At 46.4% G+C, this 12,583-nt stretch overlaps 1 protein-coding gene across 1 annotated transcript; it reads right to left on the bottom strand.

Moving 5' to 3' along the window:
- Window positions 1-11,214: 11,214 nt before the first annotated feature.
- LOC308096469 (lactosylceramide 1,3-N-acetyl-beta-D-glucosaminyltransferase A-like) lies at window positions 11,215-12,381 on the bottom strand (the record flags this gene model as incomplete). The annotated part of the gene is made up of 1 exon (XM_080443889.1): window positions 11,215-12,381. The coding sequence occupies one exon, from the start codon at window positions 12,379-12,381 to the stop codon at window positions 11,215-11,217; it is 1,167 nt and encodes a 388-aa protein (XP_080300015.1).
- Window positions 12,382-12,583: the final 202 nt, after the last annotated feature.

Raw genomic sequence — 12,583 nt, 5'->3', positions numbered from 1 at the left:
CTCAGTGTTCCCAGATGGGTGCGAAAAATATTAGCATTGGTTGTCGGCTGGACTTTACCTCCCCAAACCCCCACCTCCCACAAAGTCTCTTAGGTCTTGTTTATTTCTTCTCTCCAGAGTGTTTTGGCTGCTGCATAAGAGCTCGCGGGGCCTGGAAGAGTGAGAGCGTACCCCTTAAAAGGCGAATTCTTGAAAGGCCTCCAAAGTGCCCTCTGCCTCCCCCAGCCCCTCTTCTTGTATTTACTCTTGCTCTCTCTCTCTCTCCCTCTCCCACGTTTTCTACTTTTCGTTTACTCTTTCTCTCCTTTCTTTTCCATCCTCTCCACAGCCAGAAAGCTGAGGTGAAGCAGTTGCTGTTGAGCATGGCGCTCACTCCAGACACGCCTTCCAGGTGTCATTTAACTCTCACACACCCATCACCCCCCTCTCCCCACACACACACACACACACACACACACACACACACACACACACACACACACACACACACACACACACACACACACACACACACACACACACACACACACACACACACACACACACACACACACACACACACACACACACACACACACACACATCTTTCCCTTCTACCCCACCCCCATCACTTCACGCTGTAAAATCCTCAGTGTCCACTTACATCTAAGACTGAAAAGACTAACCGATTTCTTCACTCTCAGAGTTAAATTGGACCTAAGGATTTTACAGTGCACCCCTCCACTCCACCCCCACCCCCTCTCCCTCATGTTCTCCTTCCCTCCATCCCTTCCTCCTTCCCTTGCTCTATGCATGTCTGTATTTACAGACAAGGGCCCCAGACATTAACTAGAGCATTTACAGTGTGACCCCCTCCTGGATTTAACTGCCGTAAAATTAGCTCCTTCTAATCAACTCAGACGCTCACTGGAAGAGGCGGGTAGAGAAAGGGAGACGTGGAGAGGTGGAAAATAGTTGCTTTTGAAAAGAGTTAGAGCTTTTCGTCTCATAGCAGGGCGGCAAAAGCTGTCCACCGTCCACATACCAAAGGAAATGGGACGACCAAGGCCAAAAGAAATATATTTTATTCAGGACCTGATGAAAAAGATAGATGGCACACAAACTTGCTGTTCTGAAAGGGAGCCATTTTGGCAAGGAAGAGACCGTCTCTTTGGCAGCGTACTGCCGTACGTCTCATTATCTGGCACCTGTTCTCAGTCTTCTTGGCAGAAATCAAAATGTGGACAAGTGAGGAGTGCTGGTGGATTCATAGGAAAGTACTCAGACTCATTGTAACAAAGAGTGTACAAATGTAACCAAATGGCCCCGTAAGGGCCATTTACATGTGTACACTTTCAGAGTTACAAATGTATGGATGATTTCACTGTGTAAGAGGGGGACTGTTGATTGGGGGGGGGGGGGGTATGGGATGGGAAGATGAGAGAGGGACAGAGAGAAAAGATAGCAACACTGAGAGGACAAGAAATGGGGAGGCAATCAACTGAGCCCAAATATGGAGAGAGAGAGAGAAGAGAGGCATTGGTAATCTTGACCAGCGAATGAGAAGAAACAAAGGGTTACAGAAATAGACACAGAGTTGTGGTGATGTCAGCCATGACGCTACCCAAGTCTTCTATAGGAAGCTTGTTCACGACGTCTTTTGAGCCAAGATGTATGTTTACAGCAAGCATTAATCACTACCATTATATTCACCAGTTGTGTACATGTGTTTCAACTGACTTTCACTCTCAAGGAGATCTCTCTCTCTCTCTCTCTCTCTCTCTGTGCGAGATGCTCTTTAACTACTCCTTCTGGTCACTCTGCTATCGTTCCAAACAATTTCAGAGGGCTTGTTTTAAGCTGCCTCCCCGGGTGTGCTAACATCAGTGGTGTGCCCTTAGACCAAGGACAACATTATGTTAAGGGTGTGGGAAGATATCCCCAGTTAGCAGGAAGAGACGAAAAGCACAGACAGACAGAAAGAAAGACCCCAGATTAAATGAATAACATGTTCAACAGCCAAGAGCAACAAAAGGACCACGATTGTTAAATAAAAGTCAAAACATTTGAAAATAGCTTTATATGTTATTGGTATTGGTATGTTATTGTTTTCACTATACAGTAGTTAAGCAGCATGTTTCTATTAAAGTAATTGCAGTAATTGGGCCAGCTAACCTTTGGCCTGTCTGTGCGACAAGGAAAAATAGATGTATTTGAGACTATCGTCAGGTTTGGCACAGGCCTGTAAACTGTCAGTTGGAAAAGGAAAATCAAGATCACAATAGGTTTCCAGTTTAGTCATAAAGGAAAAGACTGCAGGAAACTGAAACTCGAGTCCCTGCCGGGCTGGAAATGTGTCACATCCTAATCTGGTGTTTGATCCACAGGATAACATTTAGAGGTCAAAACTGCGCTCCCATGTCTCTGTTGCATGTTGTCACGGTTAAATGTGACTGTTTAGAAGGCGCAAATATTAAAAATGCCTGTAAAAACGTCTTTCAGCAGCAGAATAGCAGACTATTATTTTATAACAACTTTTTAAATGGTGATTATCTCATTTTTGAATGAAACCCTTATGCTGATATTGTTTTGTTTCACTATGATATAAGATCTCACATGAGTGGACACTGGTTCTGGGAATATTTATTGATAGTCTGTAGAACATCAATAAAAAACCTTATAAAACGTCTTTCATGTGTAAGAGTGTACAAATGGGATCCATTTGGTTCCATTTGTACACTCTTTGAACTTAAATTAGGATTTTACTGTGCAGAACGCACTGCATTCAACAGAATTATTACTCTCAAGGTTACATGTTAAAGTCCAAGATTAAACATCTATTGTGCAGTAACTCTCTGTCCGACCCCCATCAACTGATAACTGCAGCTGTGAGGTTATATTCATAAAAAATGAAAACAAAAAACATCTCAGTTCAACCTTGAATTGAATTAGCTGATGCATTCTATATGTGTCCCTCTGGCCCCATGAAGTTGAACTCTTTTCTCAATCCAAAACATTTGTATAAGAGACTGTGATGGTCAAGTTGTGATGGTCAAGTTGTGATGGTCAAGTGATTTGGATTGGATTTGTGTGCTGACTTTAAAGGAAGCAGAAAAAAGCATTTATGTAATGTAACATCATGCAGTCTATCTAAAATATTTTAATATTCCAGTGGGCGGACCATAGGGCCATATGGTGCACCCTGCACCATATGGCCCAGTCTGCACACTAGAAAGTGACTTTAGCTCCCAGTCAATTTAGATGCTTTGACGATCCACTAAGGAGAAAGACAGACAGAAAGACAGAGTTTTGTAGGGTCAGAATGATGATCATCCTGATGAGGATCCTATGTGGGTCAAAATGTTAATAAACTGACTGGGAGTATATTTTTTACCTGCCTTTGATCAGTTTGTTCTGCACCTGGGTTTTTACAGTGGATAATATGCAGGCAGTTTTTCTTTTAAAAGAAAACCTGCACAATATGGCCTCCCTTCTATCCTTTTGTTGTGTTATTGTGTTTTGGTGGCAGCCAGAATACAATCTTGCCAAACAGAGCCCAGCCAAGCAGCACAGCAGTCCCCACTCATTAGAAACAGAGCAGGAAGTCACCAGGGACAACGCGGGACCAAGATGCAGGTGCTTTAATTGGGTACTGAATCATGATTGACACAGTCTCAGGAAATACATAGACAGTGACTGTTCTGTCCTGATCCCAGAACAGGACATCCTCATGTCCCCTTGGCAGGAGGGGCTTCCAGGAATAAACCATAACATGGTGCACAGAGGAAGGAGATGCTGGAAACAAATGTCAAAGCATTTAACAGGGGCTCTCTGAGAGAGCACACACAGCTGTAAAAGGAACAGGCTTTGGAGCGCTGGGTTCTGTTCCCTTTGGACTTTCTTTTCTCTTGCTTTCACTTCCCCTGTCTCTTCTCTGTTAATGTTTTTCTCTGCCTTTCAGTGAATCTCTGAATCTGCACACGTGCACACACACGAGCACACACACACACGAGCACACACACACACACACACACACACACACACACACACACACACACACACACACACACACACACACACACACACACACACACACACACACACACACACACACACACACACACACACACACACACTTCTCTGCATTACAACACAACAAATGCCTGTTTCTCATCATCAGACATTCCGGAGCGGAGAACACAAAAATGCTGTGTGGGGGCACAAAGCCTGTTGCCCTAATGGGATTTGCCCCACGGGGTCAAAGGTCATGAATCTCTGAGGGAGCTCACCTGAGGGTCATGTAGATGAGGGCAGAGAGCTCGGGATGGGAGGGAGGAAGGCTGGTGGAAATGTTTTCTCTTCATGTGTTTTCTGAAAATGACATACAATACATGACAATAATTTTTTGGGGAAAGAAAAAACCTGGTGATGTTACAAAATAACTCAAACAGGTTTTCGGCTTTCCCTCCTCCTCCCGCAGTCTCTATAGAGAGTGGGAACAGAAAGCTCTCAGGGAGAATGGAACAGAACATGCACATTTCGACAGAAAGGACCGCAATCTGACCATCTGTAGCTTTAAGATGTGAATGCGCGGGCTAACGCTGAACCAATCAAAACAGGATAATTGAGACGTGTGGTAGACCATTTCCCTCAGGGTAATAAATTCCTCACGTCCATTTTGGTTGAACCAGGCCACTGAGACATCCTCATACTGGTCTGATTAGGAGGAATTCCACCAAATCCTCATGGTAGAGCTAACAGGGTTGGGAATGGAGATGCTGGATCAAAGAGTTTACACAGTAAAATCCTCAGTGTTCATTTAACTCTCAGAGTGTACAAATGTAACCAAATAGGCCCATAAAGGGTCCTCTCTTTGTGGGTTAAATTAATCATGCATAAAATGCAGTGCTGTACCCTATTGCTGTTGTCAAACAAAACAATTTTTTTTCACTTCACATCTGCGGTTTGATGTTTGAGGAGACTTGGAGGAGAATCCCACTAGACGACAGGGAACTCCCTGTAGAAAGGAGGATTCTGGAAGGAAAGTTGGAGACGAAGGGAGAGGGGAGGGGAGGAGAGAGGTGGCGTACAGCAAATCAGCTCCTCGGGTTGAAACTTGTTTGAATGGATGGTGTCTGTTCCTGGTCTGTTGTCACAGGAAGTGTGTGTTTGTGCGTGCGTGCGTGCGTGCGTGCGTGTGTGCGTGCGTGCGTGCGTGCGTGCGTGCGTGCGTGCGTGCGTGCGTGCGTGCGTGCGTGCGTGCGTGCGTGTACACAACTGTGTGTCTGGGCGTGCGTTGTCAAATCTATCTAATTCAGTTATTAATACAAACTAGTCCATACCCAGGATGTGCACAATAAACAGCTTGAATTTAGGAAAAGTGAAAAATGGCGTTCGAGAGTGTCTTCACAATCACATGGTAATGATCATATTATGGCCATGTGCAAGTTCAGATCAATTGCTGAACCCACTGAGGAGAAAGACAGACAGACAGACAGAGTTTTGTAGAATTAATAGTAGGATTACAAACGATCATCTACCTACTGTATTGGCTACCTGCTGTGTGTCCATTCAGGATCACAACTGTAGGCGGCGATAGACTGCGCTATAATATAAAATGAAGAATAGTAAATGCAATGGAATAATAATTCCCCAATGGAGCTACAATAGAGCCATTGTCAATGAAAGTGTCCATCTCTGCCAAGGACATGCGGTGCTCTCCAAGCACTCTCTCTCCCCTCCAACGATAGAAGAGTGGCTGGCAGCAGCTACTCCATGTGCCAGCCTCTCCCAGCACTGCTCGTGGTGCTCACCAACCTCAGTGATTGTCCTCCACAGGGACGACACTGAGGCCTGCCTCCAGCTTCCATCTACGTTGGTCGTTGGCTCGTCTGTGGTCCGTCATGTTTTCATTGACAAAACAAAGACCTGCTCGTGTACTGGACATTAAAAACCACTTAAGCCCCATTTTATGGTGTCGTGCAAAAGTAGCCGACCTACAGTACAAGCCACCAACGCATCGCGATGGGTTATGAGCTTGCAGATCTGCTATTTTCACAATTTCGGAAACATTTGGAATGCCCACAATAGGGAAGCCAGATTGAAAGCTGTTAAAATGGAAAAAGAGGTCGCACTGCTTGTAGCCACAATGCAAAAGATGAATTTGTATGAGGAAACCAAGGTTTCGACCTGACAAAAGGTCTTCGTCAGAGGTGAACCTCATATATAATAGGGATGGACACAGGTGAGTTCCATGTGGAGAGGTGTGTCCTCAAATCAGGGTACCCTAACTAAGGAGGGGCCACCAACCAACTATCAATCTTTTACAACATCCATCCATGATATACAAAAGACTGTACACAAAACACATGATCTACAACAATATTTAAAATACACTTGATAAAACATCTGAATAGCCTAAAAGAGAGAAGTATCTACAGTATCATAACAATGTGTAATGCATCAATCAGACACAAGAGAGGAGACAAGGCAGTTCCCATCAATGGACAACCCCCTGGAAAAGAGATTGTTAACACCAATCTTGCACCACTACTATGTGAACCAACGTAGTAGTGTGATGGTTTGTAGGATCTACTGTAGAACAGGTGAAGCTACACTGTACATAAAAGCATGCAACAGCATTTGACAGTGGACACTATAGTTTCAGCAGTGGTTGTTTTGACGCACACACTTAGATGCATTAATACCTCCGCAGAAGGTTTGCAGGCCCAAACATGGCCCTCTCTTGAAAAAGGCAACCTGGTGCTTAAAAAAGGTCTGCCGCCTGTTAACAGTTCTTTATGATTGAACTGATAAACTGGGTGAAAATGAAGAAGCGTCACTGTGGGGGATCAGCGGTCAACAGAGATCACATCAAGTGCGGCTATAACCCTATGGTTTGCTGACATTAACTGGACATGGTCATTAACTGGACATGGTCATCAGGTAGTTCTTTGGGGGGCTACTGTGCCCGCTCATCAGTTGAGCTCTGTCAACCTTGGTGAAGGAGACCTTAGTCTCCACTCTGAAATCCATGATGAGCTTCATCCAGATATGTCAAAACACCACGGCACTCAGAGGCTGCAGTAGGCTACGTTGGTGTGTGTCATACATCAGCACCACCATCTCCTCACCAGCATCTGTGATGACCTGCTTGATTCCTTGGCTGTGGCAGAGTTCAACTCAGATTTCAACTGATGATGGCATTTAAATCAGCAGGTATTGGACAGTTTTCATGCCTTCATCATCAAACTTACCTGTGTTGTGTACTGTGTGCAGATGCTGCACAGACGTTCATGCAGTGATAGTGTTGCTGTTCCGAGACACTCCTCAAGAGGGCGACATCAACACATGCCAAGACTGCATAGAGTGCCGACGTTACTTTCGCTTTACACCAGTTCTTTACGTTTTAGCCAGCAGTTTTAGCAACAGTAGAAGCCTAGATTTCAAACGTGAATGAAAATGGCATGTTCAAAGTGTGTCAGTAAAAGTAAGGTGGACACTGAAAATCGGCAATTCAAAGAGGAATGGACTGAACTATGCTGACGAGCGTCATGTGAACCATGGCTAGAACTATGCATTCATTCTCCCTTCAAAGAGCATCAGACCGATGCAGCATAATAACACTGCTGTACCTGTGCCAAGAGGCAGCATCTCTGGTGAAGAGGCAGTGTGACTACGTTTGAACTGAAGCCAGACAAAAAGAGGAATGACTGAGAGGTAAAATCATGCATTTCCCATTCTCTGATTCCACAACAATCAGTAGAACTGAAATACTGGCTGATGATTTGATTAAACCATTTTGTGATGGAATAAAATGCACAGTGCATTTTGGCTGTGATATTGGGGATAACTGACTGACACCATGCTCTGTTCAAGGTTCAAGGTGTTTTTAAATCTTGTGTGTAGGTGAATATATTATAACTCTATGGTACAGATAGGTTACATAAGAATACTAGGCCTACTTATTTATGTTTGGCTTCTTTAGACATTGCAGCAGCATAATTAAAACACAAATCATACACAACAGTCATATATGTTAGTTGTAGTTATTGCGAACGCGGGCCTCCGACCAAGTGGAGCTTACTATGTAACCCTGCTCGGGTTGTGTCTCTCTCTCTCTGTCTCTCTGTGTGCACTGCCTGTGTGCAGCTCCTCTGAGATAAGTAAATGTCCAATTTAGACGTACCATACATCAAATGAAAGGTCTTTGAAAACTGAACACACCTGTCAAGGTTGCGTTTAAGCCCGCCCCTTCCCCCGGAACCCACGCCCCGGAGAAGGCTCCTAAAAACTCCCCATTGAAACCCCATGTTAAATGAAAAGTGCCCGAATCGCTCCCAAACTTTTTCTACCCCCCCTAAGTGGGGGTCTACGAACAAATACATCGGGCTCGGATTTTGGCTCCGCCCCCCGGAAGTGGGTGAAACAGGCACTTCAAACACTTTGTTGAATTGTTCAAAAACATTCCAAGTTTTTTTTTTGGGAATTTCTATTTTTCTAAGATGCTCCTTTTAACGCAGATTTTTGTAAAAAAAAAAAAAAAAAATTTTATTGGTTACTTTTTTTTAAATATTTTTTTTCATTCTTTTTTTGGTTTTTTTGCGTTCGCTTACCGCGTTCGCGCGTCTTACTTGTATAAATAAATGTATATGAGTAGATGTGTGGCTTGACTGACATACTTGGCATTTGACTTATTGAAATGTTTCTTTGTGGACCTTTGTTTTTGAGTACACCTGGTCTAGTGTGTGTGTGTGTGTGTGTGTGTGTGTGTGTGTGTGTGTGTGTGTGTGTGTGTGTGTGTGTGTGTGTGTGTGTGTGTGTGTGTGTGTGTGTGTGTGTGTGTGTGTGTGTGTGTGTGTGTGTGTGTGTGTGTGTGTGTGTGAATTCAGGACATACAGTTCAGGCAGGTGACAAATTATAAGAACTCCTGAATAACTGAGTAGAGTAACATAAGGAATGCATATCTGCTTCCATACAGGTGGACTGCATGATACAATTCAACATTTATCATCCTATTGTGCTCAGCTCAGCATAAAAATGCATGTATAAAAATGCTGAGCAGCCCAATTGCCATTGATTTAGGAAAGAAGATCTTCATGAGTAGGGTTTGTTATTGGGGCATGGATGGTAGGAGCTCCAGTCACAAAGACTGAACTGGCTAGAGTTTCTTTAGGAACAGTGACTTATGTTTTATACAGAGATGTGAAAAAAGTGATATGGATGAGTAATCCTTCAAGTGGGGTGAGTATGGACACCAAGACACACCAAGAGAATGCCTGAACCCTTCAGCGAGGGAGTCCTGTGGCTCTGTTATGCTGTGGGGACATTTTCGTGGCATTTTTTGATCCACTTGTCCCACTTCCTACAGTCTTTAATGTGTGTGTGTGTGTGTGTGTGTGTGTGTGTGTGTGTGTGTGTGTGTGTGTGTGTGTGTGTGTGTGTGTGTGTGTGTGTGTGTCTGTGTGTGTGCATTTTAATTTCAAGGACCCCCCCAGTTTGACATGCATTAAGCTATTGACCCCCATTTAATGGCATTTCTATCTCTGGGACAACAATTTATAGTGTAAAATCTATGTGAATTTAACTCTGAGAGTGTACAAATGGAACCAAATGGAGCCGTTTGGGTCCATTTGGTTCCATCTGTACACTCTCTGAGTTACAGACCCATAAGGGTCCATTAGGAATCAAATGGACCTATCCATCATTTAGCTGGGGACCCCCTGGAACTCCCTCAAGGACCCCTGGGGGTCCCCGGACCCCACTTTGAGAACCGATGCGTTACACGGTAGCCCCTCGTCCAATCACCTTTAACCCTTTAAGACCCGGAACGCATCTGTGTCATTTTAGATCAAGGGCCTATTTTCGCCAGTTCACCCATTATCCCTAATCTTCTTTGCCATTTTTTTACCATTTTTAAAAACATTTTCAAATAGTGCAAATAGCCGATCTACAAGCTCACAATGTGTCGATGTAGATCGGCTAGTTGAACTTTTTGACCCTGTCCTTGTCTATGTCCATGTCCATATCCCGCGATTTTTGTAACCCATTTTTTTCACCCGGTACCAATTTCCTAAGTGATCCTGGGCGCTATACCAGCCCTACACCAGCACTACACCAGTCCCTCACAGTAGGGAGGCCAGGGCCGAGCTCATGCTTCCTTCAATGCATGAGAGCCAACTGACCTTCTTGTCACCTGACGGGGGAGTTTCCCTGGTTGGACGTAGCGCGTGGAAGGAACACGTTATTCCAACCAGTTCCCTTCCCCTCCATCAGGCGCCCCGGCTGTCATGGGGGAGGCGGTATAGTGACCAGGATTACTACATGTTTTTGTGAGGGTATTAACTACCCTAGGAGACACGGGGAGATGTGACATATTAATAGACTTGACCTTGACCCCTAGTTTACAGCCCCCTTTCTTACTGGATACTGGACACCAAAAGTGTCACAGCCTGTCAGTCCTTCTCTTCTCCGGTAGGAGACACAAAGAGTCTCCTTTGGAGGGACAGCGAGTGCATTTTCCGGCAGCGGCTGCTGCCGAGGCAGCTCCGCGGAGCTGCCGGCGGCGCGAGCTTTGGGAGTGTGCTGCGTTTGTGTAACGCAGTCCCCACCAATATTATTTACGATTCTGTGCCTATCGGTACATAACTCGGACGGCGCTTAGTCGAATAGCAGACCATCGGCCGGTCGTCGCGGGCACTCGCGCCTGGAGGCGCTCGGGCGCGACTCCTTGGCCTCAAGGTCTGCTGATTCGGCGCGCCTCCGTCATGGTCCAAAACTATACTTTATCGGCGGAAAAAATAAGTTGACTGCCGCTCCTCCACCGGCAGTTCCGCTGCTGCCGCTCCTCCACCGGCAGTTTCCGCGGCAGTTCCGCTGCTCCGCCGCTCCACCGCCGGCAGTCACTGCCGGGAGCTGCCGCTCCTCCACCGGCAGTTACCGCGGAAGTTCCGCGGCTGTTGCCGCTGCCGGAGAATGCACTCGCTCCTTCTGCTCCTTTGTGTCTCCTACCGGAACTCATTGGATGGAAGTCGGTATGGACCTCCCTGGAGAAAAAATAAAATGCTTGCCCACCCCTGCTATAGAGCGTACCTTCTAAAGAGAAAGAGATGGGGAGGGACACGCAGCAGAGATCGTCGGGAACGGGACTCGAACCTGCAATGTGCTAATCCAGGCTACATTAGAGCCTAAGTGCCCGGACTGCCCCTGATTTCATTCATTTAACCACAATCTATCCTACACAAAGGCCGCCTTACAGGGGTAGGTGTCATACACACCCCTGTTGGGTTTACACAGGAGAGCCATTTTCACCAACATGCAATTTGTCTTAGAGGCGATCTGCTGGACCTGCGGGTCCGTCGCCGCCTTCCAGAGGTCATACATGTCCTGGCCGTGATGACCGTGCGAGTTCATCATCTGCCTGTAAATGCACGGGTGGTAGGGCGCCTTGAACCCACGTGTAAAGAAGTCATGATGCTGTGGCGTGACGCCCACGATGTTGGCACAGATACCCATGACCACGTCATCCATGTGGATAGAACCATCGAGTGTCAGCGTGGCTTGGTAGATCTTCTCCACTACGTCCCTGGAAACCATGTACCCAGACCCTGCCGGGAAGTCAGGGAAGGTCGACCACGGGTACATTTCGTAGGGCAAGTAGTACTTGCTGTTCCTGTCTCGGATGGGCCCCGCCCCGCGCCACACATAGCCGAGCCACAGGTCGGTGACGTTCCTCTGGGCCGCGTCCTGCAGGTGATCCACCAGGTTAGGAGTGTGGACCAAAGTGTCGTCGTCGGCCGTCATGACGAAGCTCGCATGGGCGCACCGTTGGCGTGCCCAGCGGAATTGCATGATAACCTTCAGGGTGAGGTTGCGGAACGAGTCTGTGAAATCCTGCTGGATCAGGTCACCGTGGAGGCGGTCCTCATGCTCCAGATCCTCCTGGACGCTGCCGGAGCTCGGCGCTCCCAAGGCGAACAGAACCTTGACCGTGAGTCCCTTGGAGCGCCGAATGTATGTCTCGTTGCCCCAGGTGGACCTGATGGCCTCCCGCCGGTCCGCGTGTGCCGGAGAGCTTTTGATGAAGAGGAGAAGATGGACGTCTTCTCCGGAACACTTGTCTGGGTGGTCCAGCAGGTACTTGAAGTTGGTGAACCGCTCAGCCTCCTGGTGTGTGACGGTGAAGGCCTTTTTGAGGACGTCCCGATCAACATGGTCTTTAAAAACAGGGATTTCCGGATTATCAGCCGGATTATCAGCCGGATCATCGCCATCGTCTTTCAAAACACCGACCTCCGGATTATCAGCCAAAGCCAACCAAATCAAACCCAACAGCATCGCCGTGGCGATCAGCAGCGCACAGCTGCCGATCGCACAGCGCTTGCTTTTAAACAAACTGAACATACTGTAATCTCACCTCTGGACTTCTCAGTGGAGATGCTATGTGTCTGACTGTCTGTGCGTTAGGCGGATAAATGAATGGCTCTCTCACCTTTATAGGCCGTGTGATGTCACTCATCTATGATGTCAGTAGACAACATATGACTCCAAATTTGGGCAAGGTTGTGTGTGTGTGTGTGTGTGTGTGTGTGTGTGTGTGTGTGTG

This window comes from Gymnoscopelus braueri (genome assembly GCF_963280865.1).
Source record: "Gymnoscopelus braueri genome assembly, chromosome: 12".
Taxonomy (NCBI): domain Eukaryota; kingdom Metazoa; phylum Chordata; class Actinopteri; order Myctophiformes; family Myctophidae; genus Gymnoscopelus; species Gymnoscopelus braueri.
This window is presented reverse-complemented; position numbering and strand designations above follow the sequence as displayed.